This window comes from Semicossyphus pulcher, unplaced genomic scaffold (assembly GCF_022749685.1).
Source record: "Semicossyphus pulcher isolate SPU_LCO1_2020_fin unplaced genomic scaffold, fSemPul1.0.p SCAF_12, whole genome shotgun sequence".
Taxonomy (NCBI): domain Eukaryota; kingdom Metazoa; phylum Chordata; class Actinopteri; order Labriformes; family Labridae; genus Semicossyphus; species Semicossyphus pulcher.
The window spans coordinates 23,061,255-23,086,021 of NW_027211626.1; the positions used below are offsets into that span (position 1 = coordinate 23,061,255).

Genomic DNA, 24,767 nt, shown 5'->3' on the forward strand with positions numbered 1-24,767 from the left:
AGTCTGAGGCCTGCTGGATTACAGAGAGGAGCCTCACTTATCATCTGAATTATGAACGATCAACAAGATTAAAGTATCTGCTGCAAACACTGATATTCCTGTGAGAGTGAGGAAGCAGCAGATCTGAGGTCAGAGGTCACTGGTCCTGAGTGGGAACCAGAAATACAACAAACTCACACCAGAGCCTGAAGTACACCTATGAATACCACTGTGTATAAATACTTCATTACTGAGGTATTTACGTGAAGCTGTACTCAGATCAGTTTCCAGCTGTTGATCTGCACGCTATAAATCATCATTAGTGACAAACAACAATAGATACAAACTAATCCCGCTTCCAGCTGCAGGTTCAGCCAGCGCTAATTTAATCTACTTAAAGGTTCAATTTGAAAACAAACAGCTTTCCTAAAACAGAAATATATTAAAGATCCACAGTTTGTTTTCATCTGTTTGGTGTTTGTTTTATCGTTTGGCTTCTGGAACGTGACATGTTTATTTTGGGAGTGACTTAACCACTTAAAACTAAAATAATTTAGTCAAAAGTATAAAATATGTAAAACATTCTTATACAAACCACAAATACAACACAAAGAAAAGACAAATAACATGCAATATAAAACACACTAAGAAAAAGACGTTGGCACGTTAATTACATAAGGACATACTACGACAAAGTGATCGGAGAAACAAAAGAAAAGAGGAGCGTTCAATATTTTAAACGTTAAACAAAAGCTTGAAATGTTTTATGGTTAAAATCCTTTCGTAGTCCTGAAGCTTTTTTCACGTTCTGTATAGTTTTTATGTCTTTATTACCATTGTGTTCAATGATTATGTATGTTTTGAAATACATTTCTGTAATATGTTATACTATATTTTTCATTTATGACCTCACAAACAATAGTTACTTAATGGCTTGTTCCAGAGCTTCAACCATGCCACAATGTCTTCATCAGCTGAAGTTAGTTATGGAGTACACTGAGTGGAGTTCAGCTTCATTAAAACATATTAAATTTTAAATTTAGAAGGAAATATGTACAGATATCTAACTGATCAAACGTATTGATCCAGATTTGATCTTCAGTGTGCAGTTTCTGATCTGACCTACAGGTGGCAGCAGCTGGCAGAGCTGATCATGTTTCAATTTTTTTTCCAATCTTTTTTTCCCCCCCATTCAGGTGTGGAAGTTTTTCCATTTTTTTTTATTTTAATTTAGATTTCTTTCATGTGAATAAATACAATATTTATGAGGGCTTATAATAAAGTATAATTTAGGTTTGCCTAGAATTAAATGTTTTAAAAATTAATTTTCCTGTAACTCACATGGATTTAAATAAACTAAATATAATGTTCCAAACATCAAAAAGAAGTCACTGATAACAGTATGGTTTTAAAAATATTCTCAACACCTGCAAGACAATCCAGAAGACAAGAATGTGGAAAAGGCTGACAATGAACATGTTATTAATAACATAAAGACAATAAAAGGTCAATAACATTTCTTTTTATGTTAAAAAAATGTAAAATTAACTATTAAATCAATATTTTGAGACAACAAAAACAAAATGAGGTAAATAAGAAAATAAAAATTGTGTCAATTAAGATAAAAAAAAAAGGCTTTAAAAAAATTCAAATGAAAAAATTGTTAAAATTAAGTATGTCAGAAATGTTCTGTATCTTACAATTAAATTACATTAAATGTGTGAACTTTGTAAGTATTTTTTATGAAAAAGAAAAAACAAATTGATCACAACTCTTTAATTCTGTGCAACTTTTATCATTGCCTTGAAGTCAAGTGACGGATTTTGGCCCCAAAGTTCCTCCATACCTGCACACCTGAGCGCACCTGGGAGAGAGAGTAGTGGAGAGAGGTGGTGTGTGTGTTGAGGTGTGGCAGTCACAGTTCTTGACGCAGAGGATCAACATGGCTGCTCCCAGCAGCAGGGGGACCAGACTCCTCAAGACCCTCCTGAGCCACTGCAGGACCCCGGGACCGGGTCAGACCAGGACAACACAGGGACAACACAGGTTTCTGTCCTCCCTTCCTCCAACACTTCAACCGGGCACCTGGAGCTCCCAGCTGTCCCGGCTGTCCCACGGGGAGCTGTACCGACTCTCGGTTACTGATCCGGATCATTTCTGGGGATCCGCCGCCGCTGACCGACTCCGCTGGGTGGAACCGTTCTACCGGGTCCGGGACTGCGAGCTCAGCAGCGGGAAGATCAGCTGGTTCCTGGGAGGGAAGCTCAATGTGTCCGGTGAGAGATGATCAGATAAAACTATCCGGTTATCAATAAACGGTCCCAATCAACAAACTGTCCGGTTATCAATAAACTGTCTAAATCAATAAGTTGTCGGGTTATCAATAAACTTGCCGGTAGGCTTCCCAATGAATCCACAGGTTGTCAGTTAGGCTACTCCTAATCCTACTGACGAGAGACGTTTTCCTGCTTCATGACGTCATTTATCGATAAAATCACGCTAATATGTTTGTAACAATCATTTAATTTAATTTAAGGAACTTGGAAGGAAGTGTGTTTACGTAACCTTACTGCAGTCATCATTTGTATTAGGGTACTTCAGCCTCTTTATAGGCTATAGTTTTAAAGTCTATTTAAAGTCAAAGGGATAAAAAGCTTCAATAAAAAGAAAAGATAGATTGTTTGAAGAACTCCCGTTTATTTTAGTAAAAGTACCACACTTAAAAGAGACAAAATTACAAGTTAAAGTCCTGCATTCAAAAAAGTTGAAGCATGTAGGTATAATCAGCTAAATGTTCTGAAAGTATAAAATTTAAGTACTTAATAGTGCAGAGTATGTAATTATAGCACTAAATCATAATTAGCGTTGCATTTACATATAAGCAGCACTTTAATGTTGGAAGAGGTGGATATTATTACCTCAATGCTTCTATGTTTAATCAGCATTATATGTTAAAAAGCTGATCCTTTGATTGTATGTAATTTTTTAATTGGACTGTAACTTTAGTTGTATAATAAATATAGTGGAGTAAAAGTACAATATTTGGAGCACAAGTACATAAGGCAGAAATACCAGCAGTCCTACTTTAGTAAATATAATTAGTTAATTGTTATAAATATAGACACTGAGTATATTGTGTTTAATTTACGTGGAATAGATGAATATTAAAAATAACAACCATAAACTCAGGTATGGACCAGTAGTACTATGCAGGGTCAGGTATGTAATGACATAATTAAAAGCAATTACCTCAAAGTAATGACCGTTGCTAAATTTCTGTTTCACTAATAAAACTCAGGAATACACCTCTACTAAACAACTTTATTCAAGTAAGCCAAAGACCTAAATATGGAAATGATGTATGCAATGTGTATTAAGGACATGGCCCCTAGATATTTAATTAATTAAATGTCTGTTAAGCCCCTTTTTTGCTGAATGAGTTATTGAATTGGCCCTTTGATGAAGCCTGCGGCGTTTGCTGTATTCTTTGGTATTACAATCCACATTCATCCATCTATGAGTGAGGAGCTGCTTCCTCCAGAGCTCAGGTCTCTGCTGGGTTGTAGATAAACAATCACTATGACAACAAATACAGGAAAAATGGATGACAACACTCAATGAAACTTGAAAAATAAGTGCAAATCCAAAGAAAAAGATACATTCAAAGTCTAAATGTAAAGTAACTGAAAAGTAAGGTCCTCCCAACAAGAGCGAAACCGAGTTCTTAGAGACTGTTTTAAGTTTCCAATAATGATTGAATAATTGGGCATTTATCTTGGTTTAATGGAGCAGTTCTTTCAAGGAAAAACTTATTTCCCATCAGTAGAACTATATATACACTCATTGGCCTCTTCATTAGGTACACCAGAACAATCTAATGCAGTTCAATACAACAGCACTGCCATGGATTCTGCTTATGAAGTTTAGTTTTTGTTGACTTTTGTTTCGTTGAGAGTCAGAAGTGTGTAAATTCAATTTTGTTTATTACTGAGGCCACAGTTAAAGGTGGTGTTGTACTGAACTACATTATATTGAGATGTGTCTCTATTTTTTTGTCCTCCCTATTTACATACAGGAGGGGGCCAGAGTATTAGAAACACCTCTGACTATAATGCAGCTCAGTACAGCCCCAACACGAAGTATGTCAGTAAAGACTGTTAGTTACATAGAGACTTTTATATATAAGGTTTGCACGCATTGACAACTGCAACTCCCTACTGGCAGGCCTCCCTGCATGCACATTCAAACCTCTGCAGATGATCCAGAACGCAGCATGCGCGACTGGTCTTCAACCAACCCAAAACAGAATGTCACTCCACTGTTCGTATCCCTCCACTGGCTCCCAGTTGCTGCTCGTGTGTACACCTGTGTCCAATCGCACTTGAAGCTGTTTGTTTGCACTTAATGACTTTGTTCCCTCCTGTCTTGATCGTTGCTTGTGTTGTATCAAATCTCAAATGTAAGTCTCTTTGGACAAATGAAATTGTAACATTGTAATATAAGGTCAGGCCAGTGTATAGAGATCTGTATGAGGTTGTAGAGGTATGTATAGACACCGATAGTATACACCGATCAGCCATTACATCGACCTGAAAACACTCGACCTGTCAGTGGTCATAATGTTATGGCTGCTTGGCGTATGTAGACACTATATGGACACTAGTATATAGACACACTGTCGGTTTATAAAGAGTTTCAGTATATAAATTGATTGACTGCCAGTATATATAGAGACTGTCAATATAAAGAGACTTTATAAGGGCTAACTTTATTATACTAAACGCTTCCTTATCAACATATTGTGATGTCCTATTGTTGACAAAAGACTGTCCATAGAGACTGTCTGTATAGAGACTGTCAGTATATATAAAGACTGTCAGTATATAGATACTGTCAGTATGTAGATACTGTCTGTATATATAGAGACTGTCCGTATATATAGAGACTATCATAATATAGATACTCTTCGTATATATAAAGACTGTCAGTATATAGAGACTATCCATTGAGACTGTCTGTATATATAGATACTGTCCATATATATAAAGACTGTCAGTATATAGATACTCTTCGTATATATAAAGACTGTCAGTATATAGAGACTGTCATTATATAGACTGTCAGTACATAGAGACTGTCCATAGAGACTATCTGTATGTATAGAGACTGTCATTATATAGATACTGTCCTTATATGGAGAGACTGTCAGTATATTGATACTGTCAGTAAAGAGACTGTCCATAGAGACTGTCCGTATATATAGAGACTGTTAGTATATAGAGACTGTGTATGAAGGGTGAGTGTTTTTATCCTCTACTGTTGTTTTTCTGTCTCTGATGATAATCCAATAATATTCCAATAACGACAGCTGGATTACTTGTATTGTATCTGATCTGATCTGATTTTCTCTTGTTACATAAATTATTTTGTAAACCTGCTGCGTGAGACAAAAAACAGGATCTTCAGCCCTAAATCCATTTCTGGATTAATTTTCAATCACAGTCTAAATGAAGACAGTTTCCATCAGGATCAGTGTCAGTTTCAACACCACTGATATGATGACGTGTGTTTACGGTACTTTTCCACTCAACAATACTGCATTAATAATCACCAGAGAGAGGGGATAATTTCTGCACAAAATTGGAAAGACCAGGGTCATTTAAAGACAAATCTTTTGCTGACCAACAGGCTCAGTTTGCTTTCTACTGGGTCACTGAGGGTAAATAAACAGAAACAGCTTTATTCCAAACATTTTTATTAAGCACTTGATAGTTTCTGCATACCTGAAACTGGGAGGAAAAGAGCTCTGCTGAATCTTCATTTGGGGATCCATGGTTTCACTTTCAGTGAAGTAATGCAACTAAACATTATATTGAGAATTACTTTCTATTATTATTAGGTTTGGTCTGTGAAATATCAGTCTGCTTGGCATGTTGGCTACAAACCCTTAAACATATGCTCAGTTTTAGAGTATTAAAACAAACAAATAAACAGAATGTAGAAATGAGCATTACAGATAAATATTAATACTTAAATACTGTTTGAAAGGAAATGTTTGAAGTCACGCAAGTACATTATCATCCTGACAAAATGTAAGTGAGTTGTTTTTTTGCTTTTATGTAAGTTAAAAGTTTGGAAGGTCTTCTTCACATGGAGCATGTTTATTAAGGTTGGAAAATGCTTGACTTAAACCCACATTGACTTTGTCCTGAACACCAAACACTTCTGAATCTGAATTTTTTGTGTGTGTGTGTGTGTGTGTGTGTGTGTCGCTCTGTCAGTAAACTGTCTGGACGTCCATGTTGAGAAAAATCCAGACCGAGTGGCTCTAATCTGGGAAAGAGACGAGCCTGGCACTGAGGTGAAGGTCACATACAGGTATGAGCATCTGCAAACATCTAATCTGCATCACAGATAGAGATCTGCTCTGTAATAAGTTCCTTGTATCCTCCCTTAATGCACATTATACTGAACTCTTCCTTATCAACAGATTGTGATGTCCTATTGTCAACTGTATACTCCCTCTACGCAGATGATACTGACCTTTATCTTATCAACGTAACATGCTGTCCTATAGTTAGCTGTAGCTTCCCTATATGCAGGTGATACTTATTATCTTATCACTATAGTGTGTTGTTATGAAGTTATCTCTTTCAGTAAAAAAAAAAAGAAATTCAGCTTGCATTGTGTCTTTTCTATGCCTGTTAAGCTTCCTTTAATAACACTGGACACTGGAGATATTTTCAAATAAAAATCGTACCAGGAGGGCGATGTAAATACAGAATTAAGAAGTAATAAAAACACCATAGCAGAGCAATAAATAGAGGCAAATAGAAATATCACTAAAGCAGGTCTGTGCTGCTTTATCAACAGATCTTCCTTGAAGAACTTTTCTCTTTTTGTTGATTTTGACGACCACTGTGGACAAAGTGGTACCTATTATCTCTTTGCTGATCCTGTCCTGTTAGTGCGTACAGTATGTTTCTGAAGAAAAAGCTCAACCTTCCTTATTTTAACAGTGAAACATATCACTCACTGTGAATCTTTGCCTCTTAAAATATGAACAATGGAACTTTGGGCAGCTCTGTTGTTAATTGCCTCCTCTGACACTGACCCGGTGGTAGTGATGACTGAAAAATTGCTATATAGAAATAATACTTTTCACTGATAGTCTTGTTTGCTTTTGAATGTCATAAAGAGTCCTTCAATGTAGGAAAGTTTTGGTTTTGGAACAACCAGCAAATCCTGATCAGAGGTCAGAGGACCTTAGAGACTGATTTTAAATGAAGAACAACATCATCATCATCATCCTAATCCTCATCAACCTTGGTGTTCTGTTGTCTGTCCAACAGAGAGCTGCTTGAGACAACCTGCCGCCTTGCCAACACCCTCAAAAGCCATGGCATCCAAAAGGGGGACAGGGTTGCCATTTACATGCCGGTGTCACCGCTGGCGGTCGCAGCCATGTTGGCGTGTGCCCGTATCGGGGCGGTACACACTGTGGTGTTTGCGGGCTTCAGCTCAGAGGCTCTGGCAGGCAGGATCCAGGACGGTGAGTCATCCTCCACCAAAGCCTTCATTCTAACTGAAATTATAACAGGGGTTTTCATATTCACTTCAACACAGTCAGGGTTTTTTGGTTCTACCTCTAGTGGACTTGAAGGGAACTGCAGCTGCAGCTGTTCAAAACTTTTGGCCTCCTTTACCTCCTAGTTTTGGTTTTTGGATCAAACTTGTGGAACTAATGACATTTCCATCAGCCTCAGTTGTACTTTGACAACTTTGTGATCAGTATTTATAAGCAAATGTTAGCATGCTTACAGGCTTAACTAAGATGCTGAATATGGTCTGTTTGCGTTGCAATTTTGGGCATCTGATGTTAGCATTTAGCTGAGGTTAGCACTGTCGCAGTACACAGAGCTGTTAGCATGGCTGCAGACTCTGATTTTGGTTGCGTAATTTCAGAACTACCTGCTGCATAATGTAACACCACAGAAACAACTCTTCTGTTGCATGAATTGCAATAATTTTAAGACAACTTACATACAACTTGGGAGAGGACTGTAGGATTGTGTGTAATAGGACTCAACCGCTATTTATGTCCTGTATGTCTCCATTGCTAAAATTGTTTTGTGACGTAGTTTATTCTCTGCAATTGCATTTATACTTGCGCTACCTGCTCAGCTCTTCAACTCACTGCAGATGTAAACTGAGCTGCAGCTCTCAGTGTTTGTTAGCTTAAGCAGATCTCGAGGTCAGACTCGCTGCTCAAGGTCTTCTGTGTTTTGGAAACAGTCTTTGACTACAAACCCAAACATGGTATTTCCATGGCCAGCTGAGCAGCAGGAGAAGCAGAGCATAAAAGGGAGTGCAGCAGAGTTAATGCAGGGGAACCAGGACAGTCAGCTGTTAGGCAATATGACTTTGTTGGAGATAAAATAAAATAATAAATGTGAAGACGAGGTTAAAAGGTCAAAGTGTACATTAATTAAAAAGGTGTGTCTTGTGTCAACAGCTCAGTGTAAAGCTGTGGTCACCTGTAACGAAGGTGTGCGAGGCGGCCGATGCATTCCTCTAAAGCCGACTGTGGACGCAGCAGTGAAGAGCTGCCCCACTGTCCAACATGTGTTCGTCTCTCAGAGGACGGAAACACCTGCTGCCATGGGAGAGCTGGACGTCCCCCTGGAGGAGGTCTGAACAACACACCTGATCCAAACAACTGATTTACAAAACAGGTCCACTAAGCTAGTGTTCACACCTGATGCACTCACCTGAGCAAGTCATGATACCTGACTTATTGAAGCTTGCTATAATTGATCAGCGTGCTGTATGACAGGTGGAATAGTAGCAGTAATAGCATTAGTAGTAGTATCAGTACAGTTTAGTATTTTTAGATATGTGCTTTCCCCTCAGTCTGCAGTCTGTCGTGTAATAGTAGTAGTAGCAGTATTATCAGGAGAAGCAATACAGTTGGATGTGTTATCTTGCAGGTGATGTCCCACCAGACAGCAGTCTGTCCTGTAGTACTACTACTACTAGTAAAAGCAGTAGTGGTGGTAGTAGTAGTAGTAATTGTTGCTGTCGTAGTAGTATTATAATCATTAGTAGTAGTACAGTTGGATGTTGTATCTTGCAGGTGATGTCCCGTCAGTCTGCAGTCTGTCCCGCAGAGCCTCTGGACAGTGAAGATCTGCTGTTTCTTCTCTACACTTCCGGCAGCACCGGGAAACCAAAAGGCATCGTCCACACGCAGGCTGGATACCTGCTGTACACCTCACTCACGCACCAGGTACTGAGCTGTTTTTATCCAAACATTCGTCAGATTAACTTTAGAGAGACAGGTAGTGTGTAGGATGACTTTAGAATTGAAATATTAGATTTAAGTTTTGAAAATGTTGAGATTTTTCATTTTAAATAAATAGTTGGTTGGAAGTAAACTCAATCACCACTTCATGAGCTTCCTCATTTAACCTCAGAGCTGTTTGTCTCTGTGATTCAGGGCGTGTTTTGGTGTTTTAATGAGGAAATGAAGACAAAGGAAAGCAGTTACACAACAGGCCGAACAGAAACGCTGCTGTGTCCTCAGAGCTCCGAGGAGCACGAGGAGGACGCAGCCCTGCGGCCAAATCTGCCTCTGAAAGCTTCAAATTAGCTTTTTTCTGACTGACAAGCAGAAACATCTGCTTTCTCTGCATGTGTGTTTGCAGGGATTGACATGATGTTTATGATGATAATTGAATAAAAACATAAACCATAATAACCCCCCCACCACTCCATCACTGCCAAATATTTATCAGTGCTAATTTCTAAAGCAGCTTATTGGCTCAGGGTTCGGGGGGGTTTGGCTCGTTGCTTGTTTGGATGAAACAACAAAACAAAAGCTGCTTTATCTGAAAAAGACAAGGACAGCTGGGTCCGAGCCAGGGCGAGAAACACTGCCACACACAGAGAGAGAGGGTGAGAGGTGGTGTTGCTAGGAGCCTTACATTGACTCTTCAGCTATTTGTTTCTGATCAAAACAACTCCACATTCCTAACACTAAACAGGCAAACCCATTTACTCACTCATTTTCCACTAAACAGTTAACAGGAAGTCTACAGAGACGACTCATCACACAGTTCTTTTCTCTGCAGGAGCTTACTTGGTGACCGTTGACTAGCTTGAGTAAAAAGTACAATGTTTACCTCTGAAATGTAGCTGAATTGAAGTATAAAATATCTTAAGACAGAAATGTGCAAGTAAAGTAAATGTACACAAGTGCAACCCTTTTGTAAAATGACAATAGAATATTTGAGGAGTTGTTTTTGTTTTCCATCGTTTAAGCATCCTCGTTAAGGGAGCGTTGGATGAACCTGAATAAAACAAGAACTCTCTCCTTTTCAAAGTCATTATTGACTATAAGACATCTCAGTGGTCTCAGTGGCAAATTTCAAACTTGTAAAATATTCCCTAAGGAGAATTAATAGTAAAAATATAACATGCAAGAAACAAAGAAAACCTTTACTTATATAGCACTGTTCAAACCTGGGTTATAAAGTAAAGGAGGTACTCTGACTGGCTATGGTGGCTTGGCTAACAATAATTAGCTGAGATAAGCTTTGCTACGAGCTCACTGGTTACATTGGCAAGGATATGGCTATGAAATTACTGTTCTGCCATCACGGACGTACCAAACAACCACACTTTCAATACACATTAAAGATGGACGTATATCCTGTATTTATATCACTATGTTGCGCTTTTGTTGTCAATAAAGACAAAATAATTATGTATCTATGGCAGCAAATGTAAAGCAAGACCACGTACATTTTCATATGCATCATGGAGTTGGAACATGGGCGGTACTGGTGTGTCAGTCTGATAGTGGCCTTCCACTTTTGAGCGGCACCTACCGATAGCCAAGGATTTATATCGCTCTACTACAGGTTCTACTAAGTTCTACTACATGTATATTTACAGCGACATAGACTTCTGGGAAATGTAGTTCTGCAGTACCACGACAGAATCAGAAAGCTGAGGTCAACCTGCACTAGAATGATTTAAAAATAGCATTAACCTTCACGTTTTGTCCTCAGTACGTGTTTGACTACCGGGACGGTGATGTGTTCGGCTGCGTGGCGGATGTCGGCTGGATAACGGGACACAGCTATGTTGTGTACGGCCCGCTCTGTAACGGCGCCACCACTGTCCTGTTTGAGAGCACACCTGTTTACCCAAACCCAGGTAAGGTCCAGAACAACAAACACTTTTAATAGGAGTTTTCAGACCAAACAGTTCTCAGGATTCCCCTGAGAAAAATATAAACTTGAGGGCCTTTATTCTGTTTACATTCACACTCTTAATAGCAAACGGCTGATATAGCAACTCAGCGTACAACAACACAAGCAAGACGGAGAATTGTGTGGCTGGAGTTTGTTGTGTGTTGGGAATTTCATGATCAAAAAAAAGTTATAAAGAAGATATGTGAATTTAGAGACCAAAAGGAGTATACTTCACTGGCAATGGGAAAAGAGACAATCGGTATTTATAAGCAGGTCTTCCCGGGTCTGAAAAATCTGCGTCAACATGCAAATTTTGGTGGGAAAGGGGTAAGAGATATTCCTTCTCACATGCAGCCTATCCGGGTAACATTGTTTCAGGACTGCAGTGCATATGTGAAAGGTTTTAAAGATGGTGGTTGTCAATGCTGCATTAGCTCATGTGTTCAACCACTCACTCACTTAAGGTTCCTCTTCTGCTTGGAGAGTGCAGAACCTTGCTGCCTGGCTGTGCTTTTTGGTTTGCTTTCTATATTACGTCCTACTTTAAGTAACGAACCAAAGATGTCAGGTGTGAAAGTCACCAGTTACTCTGAACCTCCTCTGGGAAAGTTCCTGTAGTGGAAACAAGCTTTTTGGAGGTGTCTCTTGTCAGTCTTTGAAGAAAAGCTTTTGTTGTTGAGATGACTGATAAGTGTGTAATTTTGTTAGCAGTTTTACGATGAGTCTATTCATGTGCTTTAGCTCACAAGATAACTTTGATTCAACTTTTCTCCATTGTTGCTTAAGGCATGGCTGAGCCTACAGGTGGCCTTCAGTGTTAAAGTGACTCATCCTCTCTTCTCAGGTGTCATTAAACATTCATGTCCTGCAGTATGGAGTTTTAGTAGCGTAATGAATGAACAGAGGGAGTGTAGTCTCAGTTTTAGTGGCCTCTTACCAGTGTTTGGTTACTCATTAATGTTGTCATTGTTGGTTTATTACCTTCAGTTGTAGAGCAGAGCCGATTTATCTCACCTCAGGTTTCTTTTGATAGGAAGTCTCCACCAGGTGACATGACCTTTGTCACTGTGATGGAGACTTGAACTTGAACTCTTTTATGTCGTTGGTTGGTTGTGACAGAACAGGGGCTAAGGGTCGACATGTCTAGGAGGCTGGGGAAATGGAAAGGAGAAGACAAATAACTGAGAGTCTCAGTCTGTTTACTTGTCAAATATTAATTGTGCTTCTTAGAAACTACTTTAATCACTTCAATCATAACATAAAATTCTTCTCTTAAATCTTAAATAAGGCAAATGACTTACTTAAAGGGGCTATATGTAAGGTTTTACATTCATCAATCAAATATCATTTTTTATTGCCAATGAGGGATAGTAGAGGAACTGATAAATCGAGACCTTCCTTAACTTCCTCCACTGGCCCGAACAACCTGTGGGCTGATTTTTATGTAAAGCACTCGGGATGGTTTTTCCAGGAAACAAGAGGATGTGACGTATCTGCGCGTTCACACCTCTGCCGAGACCTCATTCTATGCCACTACCGTTTGGTTATGAACCACAATACTGGCATCATACAGTGTATTTGTGTTAGAGCTAGTTGGCTAACCCTAGCATGCTCGCTAACGTTATGACTACCAAAATACTATCTGAGTGTGTATGTCAGTTATCTAGCTTGACACATTACTTCGCCAGCTAACATAACAAATGGTGTTGATTTTGTAAATTATGTAGCAGAACAAAGCAATGTGTATAACTACCGATTGTTTTCTATTAGCCAATATCATTCCATTACCTGCCTGGGCCAAGGTTAGCCAGCCAGCTATAAGCTGGCAACAAGCTACCATTAGCTTGTCTGCTGTCGCAGACGATTTGCCAGTTAGGCAACGTAGCAAAACACCGTCGAGTAGATAACATCAGCTAACTCACGCAGACTCCTGTGGCTGATCTGGCTGGTAATTGAGTAATTTTGCCTTTTGGTTATGAAGCATAATGCCAGATCCATGCAGTGTAGTTATGTTAGAGCTAGTTGGCTAACCTTAGCATGTTCGGTAACGTTATTGCCTTAGGGTTTAAACAAATGGTTGAGGACCCAGATGCAGACTGAAATAAGAATTTATTTAAACAAAAAGGCAGAAGGTGAAACAAAAGGCTTACTCATGTGAGGAATCCAAGGGGGGCAGGCAAACAAAATTCAAGGGTACAAAGGTCCAACAAAACAGGCAATAACTAATCCAAATAAAACAGAAGGTGAAAAATCCAGGGAACACTGAGATTACTGAGAATAACAGGATGCATGGACATGGACAGACGACAACGAACTAGCACAGGGACAAGGGAAGACAAAGACTACCCCCGTGTTTACATACAGCCTACCAGAGTGGTTTTCATGCAGACTGCTAGACTCTCATTCTGGTTTGAAAATCCACCTGTGACACTTCATACCTGACTCTCACACAGCAAGACATCAAATTCTGTTGCTGTATGACATGATTCAGGATCAGCTTTTTTGCAGGATACAATGTACTGGGACCCTGGTGTGCCAACACAATGTTTGGACTGAAATACACTTTCTGTAGTTAGATACAATAAGTTTATGACCACAACAAAGAAAGATTGTTTGTTTCATATGTTTTTACATGTCTCTGTCCATGCCCCTTCAGGCAGGTACTGGGAGACAGTTCAGCGTCTGAAGATCACTCAGTTTTATGGAGCTCCAACAGCTCTGCGTCTGCTGCTGAAGTACGATGAGAGCTGGGTGAAGAAGTACGACCGCTCATCTCTAAGGACGCTCGGCTCAGGTAGCACTTGTTATCATTAATGACTCTTGTTTCATATTTCATAACAACAGACATTTAAATAAGATGCGATTCAACACTTTATTATGCCTTTATTCTCACATCAGCTATCAGACACAGACTGGGATTTTAGCCAATGTCTAATATTATCTGTACACAGGCCAGAGAGCAATAATCAGTCTATTGATAACCCACATTAGAGACATGTTAACTGACCTCATTAACTGTTTGTGTGTGTGTGTGTGTGTGTGTGTGTATGTATGTCTGCAGTGGGAGAGCCCATTAACCACGAGGCCTGGCACTGGTTCCACAGTGTGGTTGGAGATGGACGGTGTCCTTTAGTGGACACATGGTGGCAGACAGGTGAAAAACACATACACACACACACACACACACACACACACACACACACACACACACACACACACACATACTTCTACATTGATGCTATCTCTATGACATGATGAGTGACCTGCAGACGGTTCCTTGGTGTACCAAATTTTCAGATTGTTGTCATGTGATCTGTTCCTTCCTGATGACTCACAAAAAAGCCTCACAGGATATAAAACACAATTTTTGCTTCAAGAGTCGTATAAGGTTTTATTATCAAACTACAAAACCCAGAGAGCCAAGGTATTCCAGAGTACTGCAGGTCAGATGACTGGAGGTGGTGTGCCAGGATCCAATTAGCAGCTTTTACACAACAGAAACCATATTACACAAGAGGAACTGTGGCAGTAGGCCAAACATCCATGTACTCCACAGCTTATAACAAAAGCATGTTACAGGGCCACCTATTGATGTATATGTACCAAATTTGGCATGTTGAATAAGGTGCGCATTACAAATGGTTGCACCAAATCTGGTGTCATTTGGAGAATCTTATAATAAGATATAGGGATCACCCGAAAGTGACGCAATAAAAGATCAAAGTCAAGAAAGTGGCTTACAAAGTAGATTATTAACAGGTCTCTGGCTGAAATGTCTCATTTACTTGTACAGTACACTATAAAATATTTATAGTGCACTAGTTTATAGTGAGCAGGAAACTATGATTTAAACAACATTAAGTTGTTTCCACACTATAAAATATCACATGTTGTATCGTGTGATTACAATCAGGAAGTATTCTGCACATCATGTGGAACGTGTGATAGTACTATGATCTGGATACATTTATGCACCCAATTGAATGATTACATACATCCTAACCCGGTGTAGTGCAGCTTGGAGCTCATAGGGAGGAATTTCAGAAACAGCCTTAAATGCTAACGTCAACATCCTTATACTCACAATGATGCTAATGTTTACCATGTTTTAGCGACGAGTTATTGCTCTTTGAGGGAAGCCTTTTAGAGAGCACGGTCCAGTTAGAGAACTAGCTTAGAAGTGCTTTACTGCAACCACCTGGATTGGAATGGAACAAGGGGAGAGGATGAAGGGCAAACAGTGAAAATTGGGTACAACTATAGAAGGAACAGCTTCTAACATGCTTCCCTGGTTGGTACCAATGACTGTATATATGGATGGACAACGTGTCTCCATCTGCTTCCATTGTACAAAAGTGATGCTTAAATAGCCCCTGCGATAGGCACTGCCATCTTGTGAAGGTGACGTCATATAGAGCCAGAGATTGCGCAGTAGAGATCGGCGGGTGAAGCGGCCGTAGCCACCGCTAACTAAAACACACGCTTAACTTACCGAAAAAACAGCAAAGATCCTGCACGCCGGCGTGTTTAACAGCAAAACAGCTTCTCTGTGTTGGTCTGAGGTTAACGTTCACAGGTACAGAAACTTCAATGACTGTAGTGATTGTTCTAGTTACGTTTTCTCTCACGGATCATCCTCTACTCTGCTAATCCAGAACTGATCGGCTGCAGGAGCCGAATTTGTCAACAGAGCTGTCAATCATAATTTTTACAGCATCAAATAACTAATTAAAAATGAACTTTTTAGAAAAATTAACACTTGGACGTAAATCAGCATGATAAGAACTAACTATAATGACAGAAACCATGTTTGAGAAACAATTTTCTGGCATGTATTTTGATTTTATAATTTGATTCATGTCCCACCTTAACATGGAGGAGGCGGGTTTTATGACCTATACTGCAGCCAGTCAGCAGGGGGCGCTCGAAATGTTTTGGCTTCACTTTTAGGGAGCTTACATGTCGTCCATCTTTTTATACAGTCTATGGTTGGTACCAACAAGCTGTTGAATAGAATCAGATTATTTGCAATCTCATTTATAACCAGTGATTGTCTTTTTGAAGGGAGGGCATGGACGCAATTAGGTTTATCTGAGAAACAAATACTTGGATACTGATAGGGTATGATTATAAATGTAATTTATTTTGCATGCACTGACAAGGGTTAATTACTAATATTGCCAGACCTAATGTCAATCAGACTGTAAACATTGTAAACATTGCCCAAGGTGACGCCATATCTCTGTGTTTGGTCAGTAAATTGAATACTTCAGAATGTACCCTCTCTAGGTAATGTGTTTTGTAATAAATTGCCTTGCCTTGAATGCAATCATCCGACTGGACTAGACTGGAATAATGGGAGATTTTGGGGCGAGTCAGTGAAATTTGGGCAAAACAATTAAACAAACTGCTCCGGAATCCAACTCAGTTCCCTTGTGTTTGTAACTAAAAGCCAATCTGAAGAGAGAGCATCACATAAATCTTATGTTTACCACGTTCCTAGCTGCTACAATAATATTAGCTAATGGTAGTAAACATATAGTCCAGGGAATGACTGAGAATTGCCATCACTTGTACTTTGGCCCATAAAAAGATCCTGAATAAGGCCTCACATGTGGTTTCATTGTGGTCTCTTTTCTTGTTTGTTAGCTTGTTTGTGGTTCTGACTGATGATCTGATTGTAAGTCCGTCTGATTCTCTCTTTACTGAAGCTTTAACCCTAATTTGAACGATTAGCACCAGAACATCTGTAGCTCTGTGGAAAATGAATTAAGATCAAATCCTCAACACACTTACACTCCAAACACCACCCCCTCAAACCCCCCCCTGACAAGACAGTCGAGGATCATTGACAGCAGTGTGTGTGTGTGTGTGACCTAATTCCTCGACAATCACGACACAGAGTATTGAGTGTGTGTGTGTGTGTGTGTGTTGTTTTTAAATCAGTCTTTAAACTCTCTGCCAGCTGCTTCTTTCTCTTAAAAGGAGAAAAATCCCCAATAAATTAAGAAATTAAAGGAAATTAAAGCAGCATGGAGAAGCAACATCTGAAGCCCTCTACTGGCAGCCAGATGTAGCGGATTTATTTATTGAAAGGTTTAGAAGTGAAGTAAATTAATATATTTGAGTTACATACAGTTACATACAGTTAATTATTTACTTTAAAGCACTTTCTATACTCTCCAGTCTAACCCTGTATTATTTCTCATATTTTCTTAAAGTCTTCTCTGCTTCTTTGGTTAAGAAGTCAGCTGTCTTTATCATGCTGTTTTTTCTCATCAAGTGTGATCCCACCACTGCTTGTTCAACACACTTTACATATAATATTACCATGAACTTAAAATAAATATCCATGCATATCACAAACAGGCAAAGTTCTCAGACAGTTCCAAATGGCTGAAAGGTCAGTCTGTGTTAATACCTCGTCAAATATTTTATGTATAAACCAAGCTGCACTCGACTGCAACAATTAACAGTAAAATCCAATCTGTCTGTGAATTTATTATTTCCTCTTCGTTCACATGAAATAATAGCGGATGTTCTTCCTCATCTCCCTGTAGAGACCGGTGGAGTCTGTATTGCCCCTCGTCCTTCAGAAGATGGAGCGCCGATCGTTCCAGCAATGGCCATGAGGCCATTTTTTGGAATCCAGCCAGTTCTCATGGGAGAGAAGGTGACCTGAACACAAAGCCGCACAACCACAAATTAACACTGTAAATGCTGTCTACAAAAAAGGAAGGAAATAGTGTCACATAACTCCTTCTAAAACTACAAATTGTGGTTGATACTCTTCAGTTTTTGTTCAGATAAACATGGCTAGCTTTTTTCCCACGTTTCCAGTCTTTATGTAAAGCTAACCAGTTACTGGCTGTAGCTTCATATGAACTGTTTAGACATGAGTCTCTTTCTATAAAAGGTTGAACTTTCCCTCTAAGTTTATGTGTGTTTGAACTGCAAAATGTTTATTTACAAACACTTGACCAGGGTGACTTACACTTGACCAAAAGGGAGAATATGAGAGGTCCAACAATTGAGCCCTGAGGGACTCCACAGGTCAGGGAAGCACAATCACCAGTGTATCCATAATATAGCTCTATGGCTCACAGACTCTTTGTTGTCGTTGTCTCTTTGAAGTTATTTTACATGTCTTTGTGATGATGATTTTGTCTGTGGTTGCTTCACTGTAATAAGAGGTTTTTTGTGGAAGTTTTGTGTTTCTTTGTAATAATTACATGTGCCTTCTGCGTGTTGTTTTGCAACATTTGGTAATTTGGCATATCTTTGACATCATTTTGCTTCTCTTCGTAGCCATTTTGCATATTTTTGGAGTTGTTTTGTGTCTCTTTGAGATCTTTCCATGTCCCTTCAATGTTTTGTTTGTTGTCTTTTAAGACATTCTTCATCTCATTAGTGGTGGCTCTTTGTGGCAATAATGCATCACTTTGTTGTCATTTTAAGTCTCTGAGGTAGTTTTGCAACCTTTTGTTGCTAATTTTGAGTCACAATGTGGTCCCTTACATCTCAATTCTCCTCAATTTTGCATCTCTTTGTGGTTGTTTTGCACCTTTTTGTGGTAGTTGCTCAGAGGTGCCCTGACCTCTTTAGCCTCTTCGCCAGAGTAATTGAGCCGAAGACTTTGGATGCACAGACAACACTTGTTAGTTGTTGTTGGTTTGGCTCTGCATATGTTATTTGTTGACAAAGGAAAATAATAGAAGTACACATGACATGCTTAAATGAAGGAACACTGTTGAAATGACTTCGAGGATCTTTGAGACCAAGTGGTTTCCTCAATGCGCTTCAGACATGATCTACCATCAATCCCTGCTTCTCATTAACCCTACTTGTCCTTTAGATGTAAGGGGTCAAACGAGCCTTGGAATGACACCCTCTCACTCTTTCTCAGTTTAATCTTTCAATTAAAACAGTCCAGCAGCATATGTTTGCTTTGATTAACAGACTTTCAGGCTCAGTTGGGATGATCGCTGCTCCCCCAAATTAATTATCCGCTAGTTTCCCCATTTCCCTCCCTCTGTTAAAGAACAGTAATCTGCGGGTGTTCAAGGGTTTTTCATCTTCACTGGTTACTGAGTCTAGATTAGATTACATTAGGCCTCCTCCGGTTTCGTATTTCATCCTCACAGGAGGTCGGGGTCACATCACTTTCATTACAATCCTCTCAGAGTTAACACTAACTGCACTGTAACCACTGATGAATACGGCCCTTATGTGATTAATAGACAGTTTGTGCAGGGTTTAATTTCTACCACTTAACACTTGCCTCACTCTCAGTGTGGAAAACTACAGTATTTAGGCTCAATAACACTGAGTTTGCTCCTGAGGAAATGTGATAACAGACATTAGAGATGGTAGATCACTGAACTGTTTGCTGTTATGAGAGTACTTTTACTGTTCAACAATAAAAAAACTTTCAATTAGAAGAAAAAGTGTTATCATATTAAAGTATGATCAGCAAAAGTAAAAGTATGTTTGTCGCAGAATTACCACTGTAACATTATTATTATTATATTATATTATATGTGCTTTGTGTTATTGTTACTCATGCTTCCTGAGGCTAAAACTAACAGGTCAATCACACTAATCACACTAATGGACTGAGGCAAAGCTAACATGTCCCAGATCATGATATGATGCAAGCTGACTGAGGCTAAAGCTAAAGAGTTAAAAGGCATAAATTAATGGTTACAGACTGGGACTTAAGCTCGGTCCAAATTCAAAATATCATGCTAACAAACTGAGGCTAAAGCTAACAGGTCCCAATCATGATAACATGCTATTTGGACTGAGGCTCTGGCCAACAGGTCCCAAGTTGTAGCATGCTAACAGAGAAACGATAAAGCTAATAGGTCCCCATTTATGATATTGAGCCAAGCTACTGAGGCTTAAGCTAACATGTCCTAGGTCATGGTATCCTGCCATCAAACCGAGGCTAAAGCCAACAGGTCATGATTTTTTATGCCAACAAGCTAAATCTAAAAGGTCCCAGGTCATGATATTTTATGCTAAGAGACTGAGGTTAAAGCTAAAATATTGAAGTTAGTAAAATCACACTATCAAACTGAGGCTTAATATTTATAATCAAAAATCTAATGAATGCGTGAAATATGAAATTTTGCGACTTTGTTAAATACTAAGAAACGTTTGGTGGCCAAGGTTTTTTAGGTAAGGTATTGCAGTGTTACAGTACTCGGCTAGTGTCCACCTCTGGTGTTTTGTCTGTATGTATTCTGTATTAGCTGAGTATATTTTTACTGTTGTTATGTTTTGTGATTATCAGGGTGAGCCTCTGTCTGGTAACTCTGTCAGTGGAGGTCTTTGTATCAGCCAGCCGTGGCCGGGGATGGCTCGAGGCATCTATGGAGACCACCAGAGATTTGTTGATGCATATTTCAAACCGTATCCTGGTGAGTGAAAATTAAACCAACTGCAGCTTCATGATATTAGTCTGTGAGCTGAGTTTTCTTTTTTCTGTCAGGTTGTTATTTTACTGGTGATGGAGCATACCGGTCAGAGGACGGTTATTACCAGATCACTGGCCGGATGGACGATGTCATCAATGTCAGCGGCCATCGTCTCGGGACGGCAGAGATAGAGGACGCTCTGGTGGGACTTCTTTAGTATCACTCGGATTAAAGTATTACATCTATGTTATAGTTTTACCTTCATTGTTTATTTTTATTATTCACACAATTAAATTAATAAGGTGTGTTCAGACAAAAGTAAAGCTAATTTTTTTGGCTTGGCGCAGTCACGTTCAAAGTCAGTGCAACGGTGCAAACACAACGACAAGAATCATGCAAATCTACATTTGCCGTCATTCCAGATTTGTAGCACTGAATTTTTTGAAACTCAAACGAGAATTTCACATGATGCTGTGTCGCGATTAAATCACAGCAAAATGTGTTGATTTTATGGTTTACTGTGGTAGGATCCCAGATATCAGATGACTAGATACAGTGAAACTGCCACCCAGTTGAGACAGATTAACAGGTGCTCTGTGGCTGAAACAGAAAGCAGGACCTTGGTGTCCATTAGAGAAATCCTGGTACTGACACAAACTAACATTTCATCAAACTGGGTCAGCCTCAAGTAGCTGGACGCAATAGTTAAATTATTCCAGACTTGAGGTTTGCTAATACCAGCATCAATATCGGCCTCCACAGCCTAAAATGGGGTAACAGGTATCGGCAAGTATGCCAGTCAATGCAAAGATACGATACCACAACCACTAACCCCCCACAAAATCAACCGGTTTCAGGTTAATTATTGCATGATAATCACAAACAACAATAGTGTTTTTCTAGCAGAGTGTCATGTGAGTCAAAGCTAACAAGATGTCAGCAATCAATGTTTATTACACCAATATTCTGTATATATTTTCTAACACACTAGTATGAGAGAGTTACCGCGCACCTCAGGGGGATGTTACAAACCTAGACACAATGGCGTTTGTATTCCCGCAAGTTGAAACTTTGAAAGCAAGTAAGAAATTAAAGATAAAGATTTTCCTGCCATCCTGACCAACATCAGAAATGATTCATCCTCCATTAAAAAACAGGCATTTTAAAATGTGTTGTTGTCCTGCACATACACCTTGTAAAGCATGTATGTAGACTGTGGCTCAGCAGTAGAGTTGGTCGTTTTTCAATCAGAAGGTTGGCGGTTCAATCGCCAGATCCCTCAGTCTACATGTTGAAGTGTCCTCGGGCACTAAACCCCAACTTGCATTTTGAATTGAATGTGATAACTGATTGACAGTTGGGCACTTTATGTAGCAGCCTCTGCCCTCAGCAGTGTTGTGACCAAGTCATCTTTGCTCAAGTCCCAAGTAAGTCTCAAGTCTCAAGCAAGTCTCAGGTCATTTTTTCTTGGGCAAGTCAAGTCAAGTCAAGTCAAGTCACAGGTTATGTCAAGTCAAGTCACGTCAGGTCCTTAGTTAAGGCAAGTCAAGTCCAGAGTCATTAACTTGCAAGTCCAAGTCGAGTCTCAAGTAATGCATTTTTTGTGAAGTCAAGTCGTAAGTAATCAAAACAGTGACTCTGATCTCTGGCCATGAGTGTGTGAATGTGTGTGTGAATGGGTGAATGTGATATGTAGTGTAAAAGCAGCTTTGAGTGGTCGCAAAGACTAGCAAAGCGCTATATAAGTACAGTCCATTTACCATGGTGGTATTATTTCGTTATCAATTCTCTCCATTTATTGCAATAACATCACAGCAAAAATCAGTTTGTTTTGGGTAAATACTGCTGGAGTAAGCCAGAATAATTGAACCGACATGTGGCTCACAGTTAATACAGTGTATATAAAATGATTTTGACAGACAAATTATGAAACTTACAGGTAATAGATAGATGACACTCTACACCTGAAGTGATAGCTGGCATATGAAATGAGGTGTGAGATGAGATCAAAAGAAAACTGTGCGACCGTTTATCTTAAATTTTAAAAAAGATTTTTCTTTATCTTTTCTGCTGAACATGAACTGATGTAGATGTTTGTGTTGCAGGATGAACATCCAGCTGTTCCAGAAACAGCAGTGATTGGATTCCCACATGACATCAAGGGGGAAGGTAAGGATTAAAACACAGGTGACACATCTGAACTCCCATCATCCTCTTTGGCTGTTTATATGTATCATGGTGGTCAGGTGTTTAGTCAGCAGGTCAGCAGGAGAAGGAATACAAAATGAAACTTTCAGAACTTTCAAAATAATGGTCCAGAGGTGGCTGGTTGTTGTTCTCTAGAAAGCAGTCATATATGTCAATATGGAAAACAAAGACGTTTAAGTTATTAATAAACAAATATAAAAATATTTATCATCACTATACTTTGGCTAGTAGTTTTTAATTAATTACTGTTAAAAACGTATCTGTAGTTCAGCCTCAGCAGCAAATGTTATATCTGTGTGTTTGTTTGATTGGGTGCTAAAAAGGATGCAAGTTTGATTTGTGTCCCTCTGCTGCCCCCTGCTGGTCAGTTAGAGGTCTTTTTCAAGTCAAACTAAAGGCTCAGATACTTATTTATTCTTATATGACAGTTGTACATGAATCTTCCAGATTCTCAGCAACATGAAGAAGAACAAATGCAACAGTTCAAACTGATTTCCTCATGTGAAGAACTTAACAAATACATTTTTTGCTTTCTTATGCTATTTCTTTCTTTCCTGCTTTCTTTCTTCCTTTTTCCCCTTCTTTCCTCTTTCTTTCTTTTTGTTTGTTTCTTTTTCATATCTTCTGTGTTTCTTTCTTTCTCTCTTCCTCTCTTTCTTTCTCTCTCTGTCTCGAATGAAGTAACCATTTTGATTATAGCCACTAAAACAGATTTACTTAACACTTGTGTGTGTGTGTGTGTGTGTGTGTGTGTGTGTGCGTGTGTAGTACCGTTTGCCTTTGTGGTTCTGAAGGAACAGATTGCTGATGACCCCCCCATCGTCCTTCAGCAGCTCAGAGAACTCGTGGCCACAAAGATCGCCAAATACGCCATCCCAGAGCATTTCCTGGTAAGCCCCTGCCCATTCTGGTTTCCATGGAAACAAAATCCCATGCCTGAAACAGTGACTTCACATCAGCATGAACAGCAGGTTGAAAGTAACTAAGCACATTCAGGAGGTCATCTCCTGTCCAGGTTGTTTCTTACCTGTTTGTCTGTCAGGTGGTGAAGCGGCTGCCAAAGACTCGCTCCGGGAAGATCATGAGGCGGATCCTCAGAAAGGTTGCCATGGAGACCACTGGCGACCTCGGCGATGTGTCGACTCTGGACGATCCATCTGTTGTCAGTGAGATCATTGAGGCCTACAAGCTGTACAGGAAGCAGAAAGGAGGACAGTAAAAGAAGGAGCAGTGGCGTGGAAGAGGAACTTCCTATGTGAGCCCTTTCAAAGCAGTTTTAATCTTGGGAGGAAGTGGGCGGGGCCATGCATGTACAGATGATATCATCACTCCTCACGTAGAGCTAGAAATGTTCAGGTTACCCACAATCCCTGTTTTTTTTCCTCCCAAGATGTAAAAATGCATTGAAACAATTTAACTTGTGAGCTGAAATCACAGGTAGATATCATGAGGACATGAATGAAGAGTCCCACATGTTTGCACTGAGTCAACTTTAACATCTGTACAGTCAGTAGTTTTTATTTATAGTAAGAAAGACTTTAACTATAAGATTTAATTATTTAATCATTTTAGATCTGATTTCAAGACAGTATTTTAGAATCAAGGAAAAACCTAAGCCCCAAATGATCTTAATCAAGTTTGATATCTGCCTTTGTCTCAGAAGGGTTATTTAAAACTTAAATGTTTATAAAATGGAACAGATTTTACTGATGATACTATGACAATACTAATAGTTTGCATCTGATTGACGTTTGATCTGATAAAACACAAGCAATAAACTTTCACTGATAAACATGAACACTGTTATCTCTGTTTTTGTCCTGATAAAATAAGGAAAATACAACTTTTTGAATAATTGGATTTAAAACAAATATGCCATTAACTTTAATTGAAGGAT

General features: G+C 39.2%; 1 protein-coding gene across 1 annotated transcript; it reads left to right on the forward strand.

The window, feature by feature from the left end:
* The first annotated feature begins 940 nt into the window (after positions 1 to 940).
* LOC138588850 (acetyl-coenzyme A synthetase 2-like, mitochondrial) lies at positions 941 to 24,649 on the forward strand. Its single transcript, XM_069659095.1, has 15 exons — positions 941 to 958; positions 1,913 to 2,255; positions 6,261 to 6,357; positions 7,332 to 7,531; positions 8,495 to 8,670; positions 9,116 to 9,268; positions 11,055 to 11,202; positions 13,897 to 14,034; positions 14,302 to 14,394; positions 17,801 to 17,913; positions 20,539 to 20,665; positions 20,737 to 20,864; positions 22,768 to 22,831; positions 23,639 to 23,760; positions 23,913 to 24,649. The coding sequence occupies exons 1-15, from the start codon at positions 941 to 943 to the stop codon at positions 24,087 to 24,089; spliced, it is 2,097 nt and encodes a 698-aa protein (XP_069515196.1). The 3' UTR covers positions 24,090 to 24,649.
* Positions 24,650 to 24,767: the final 118 nt, after the last annotated feature.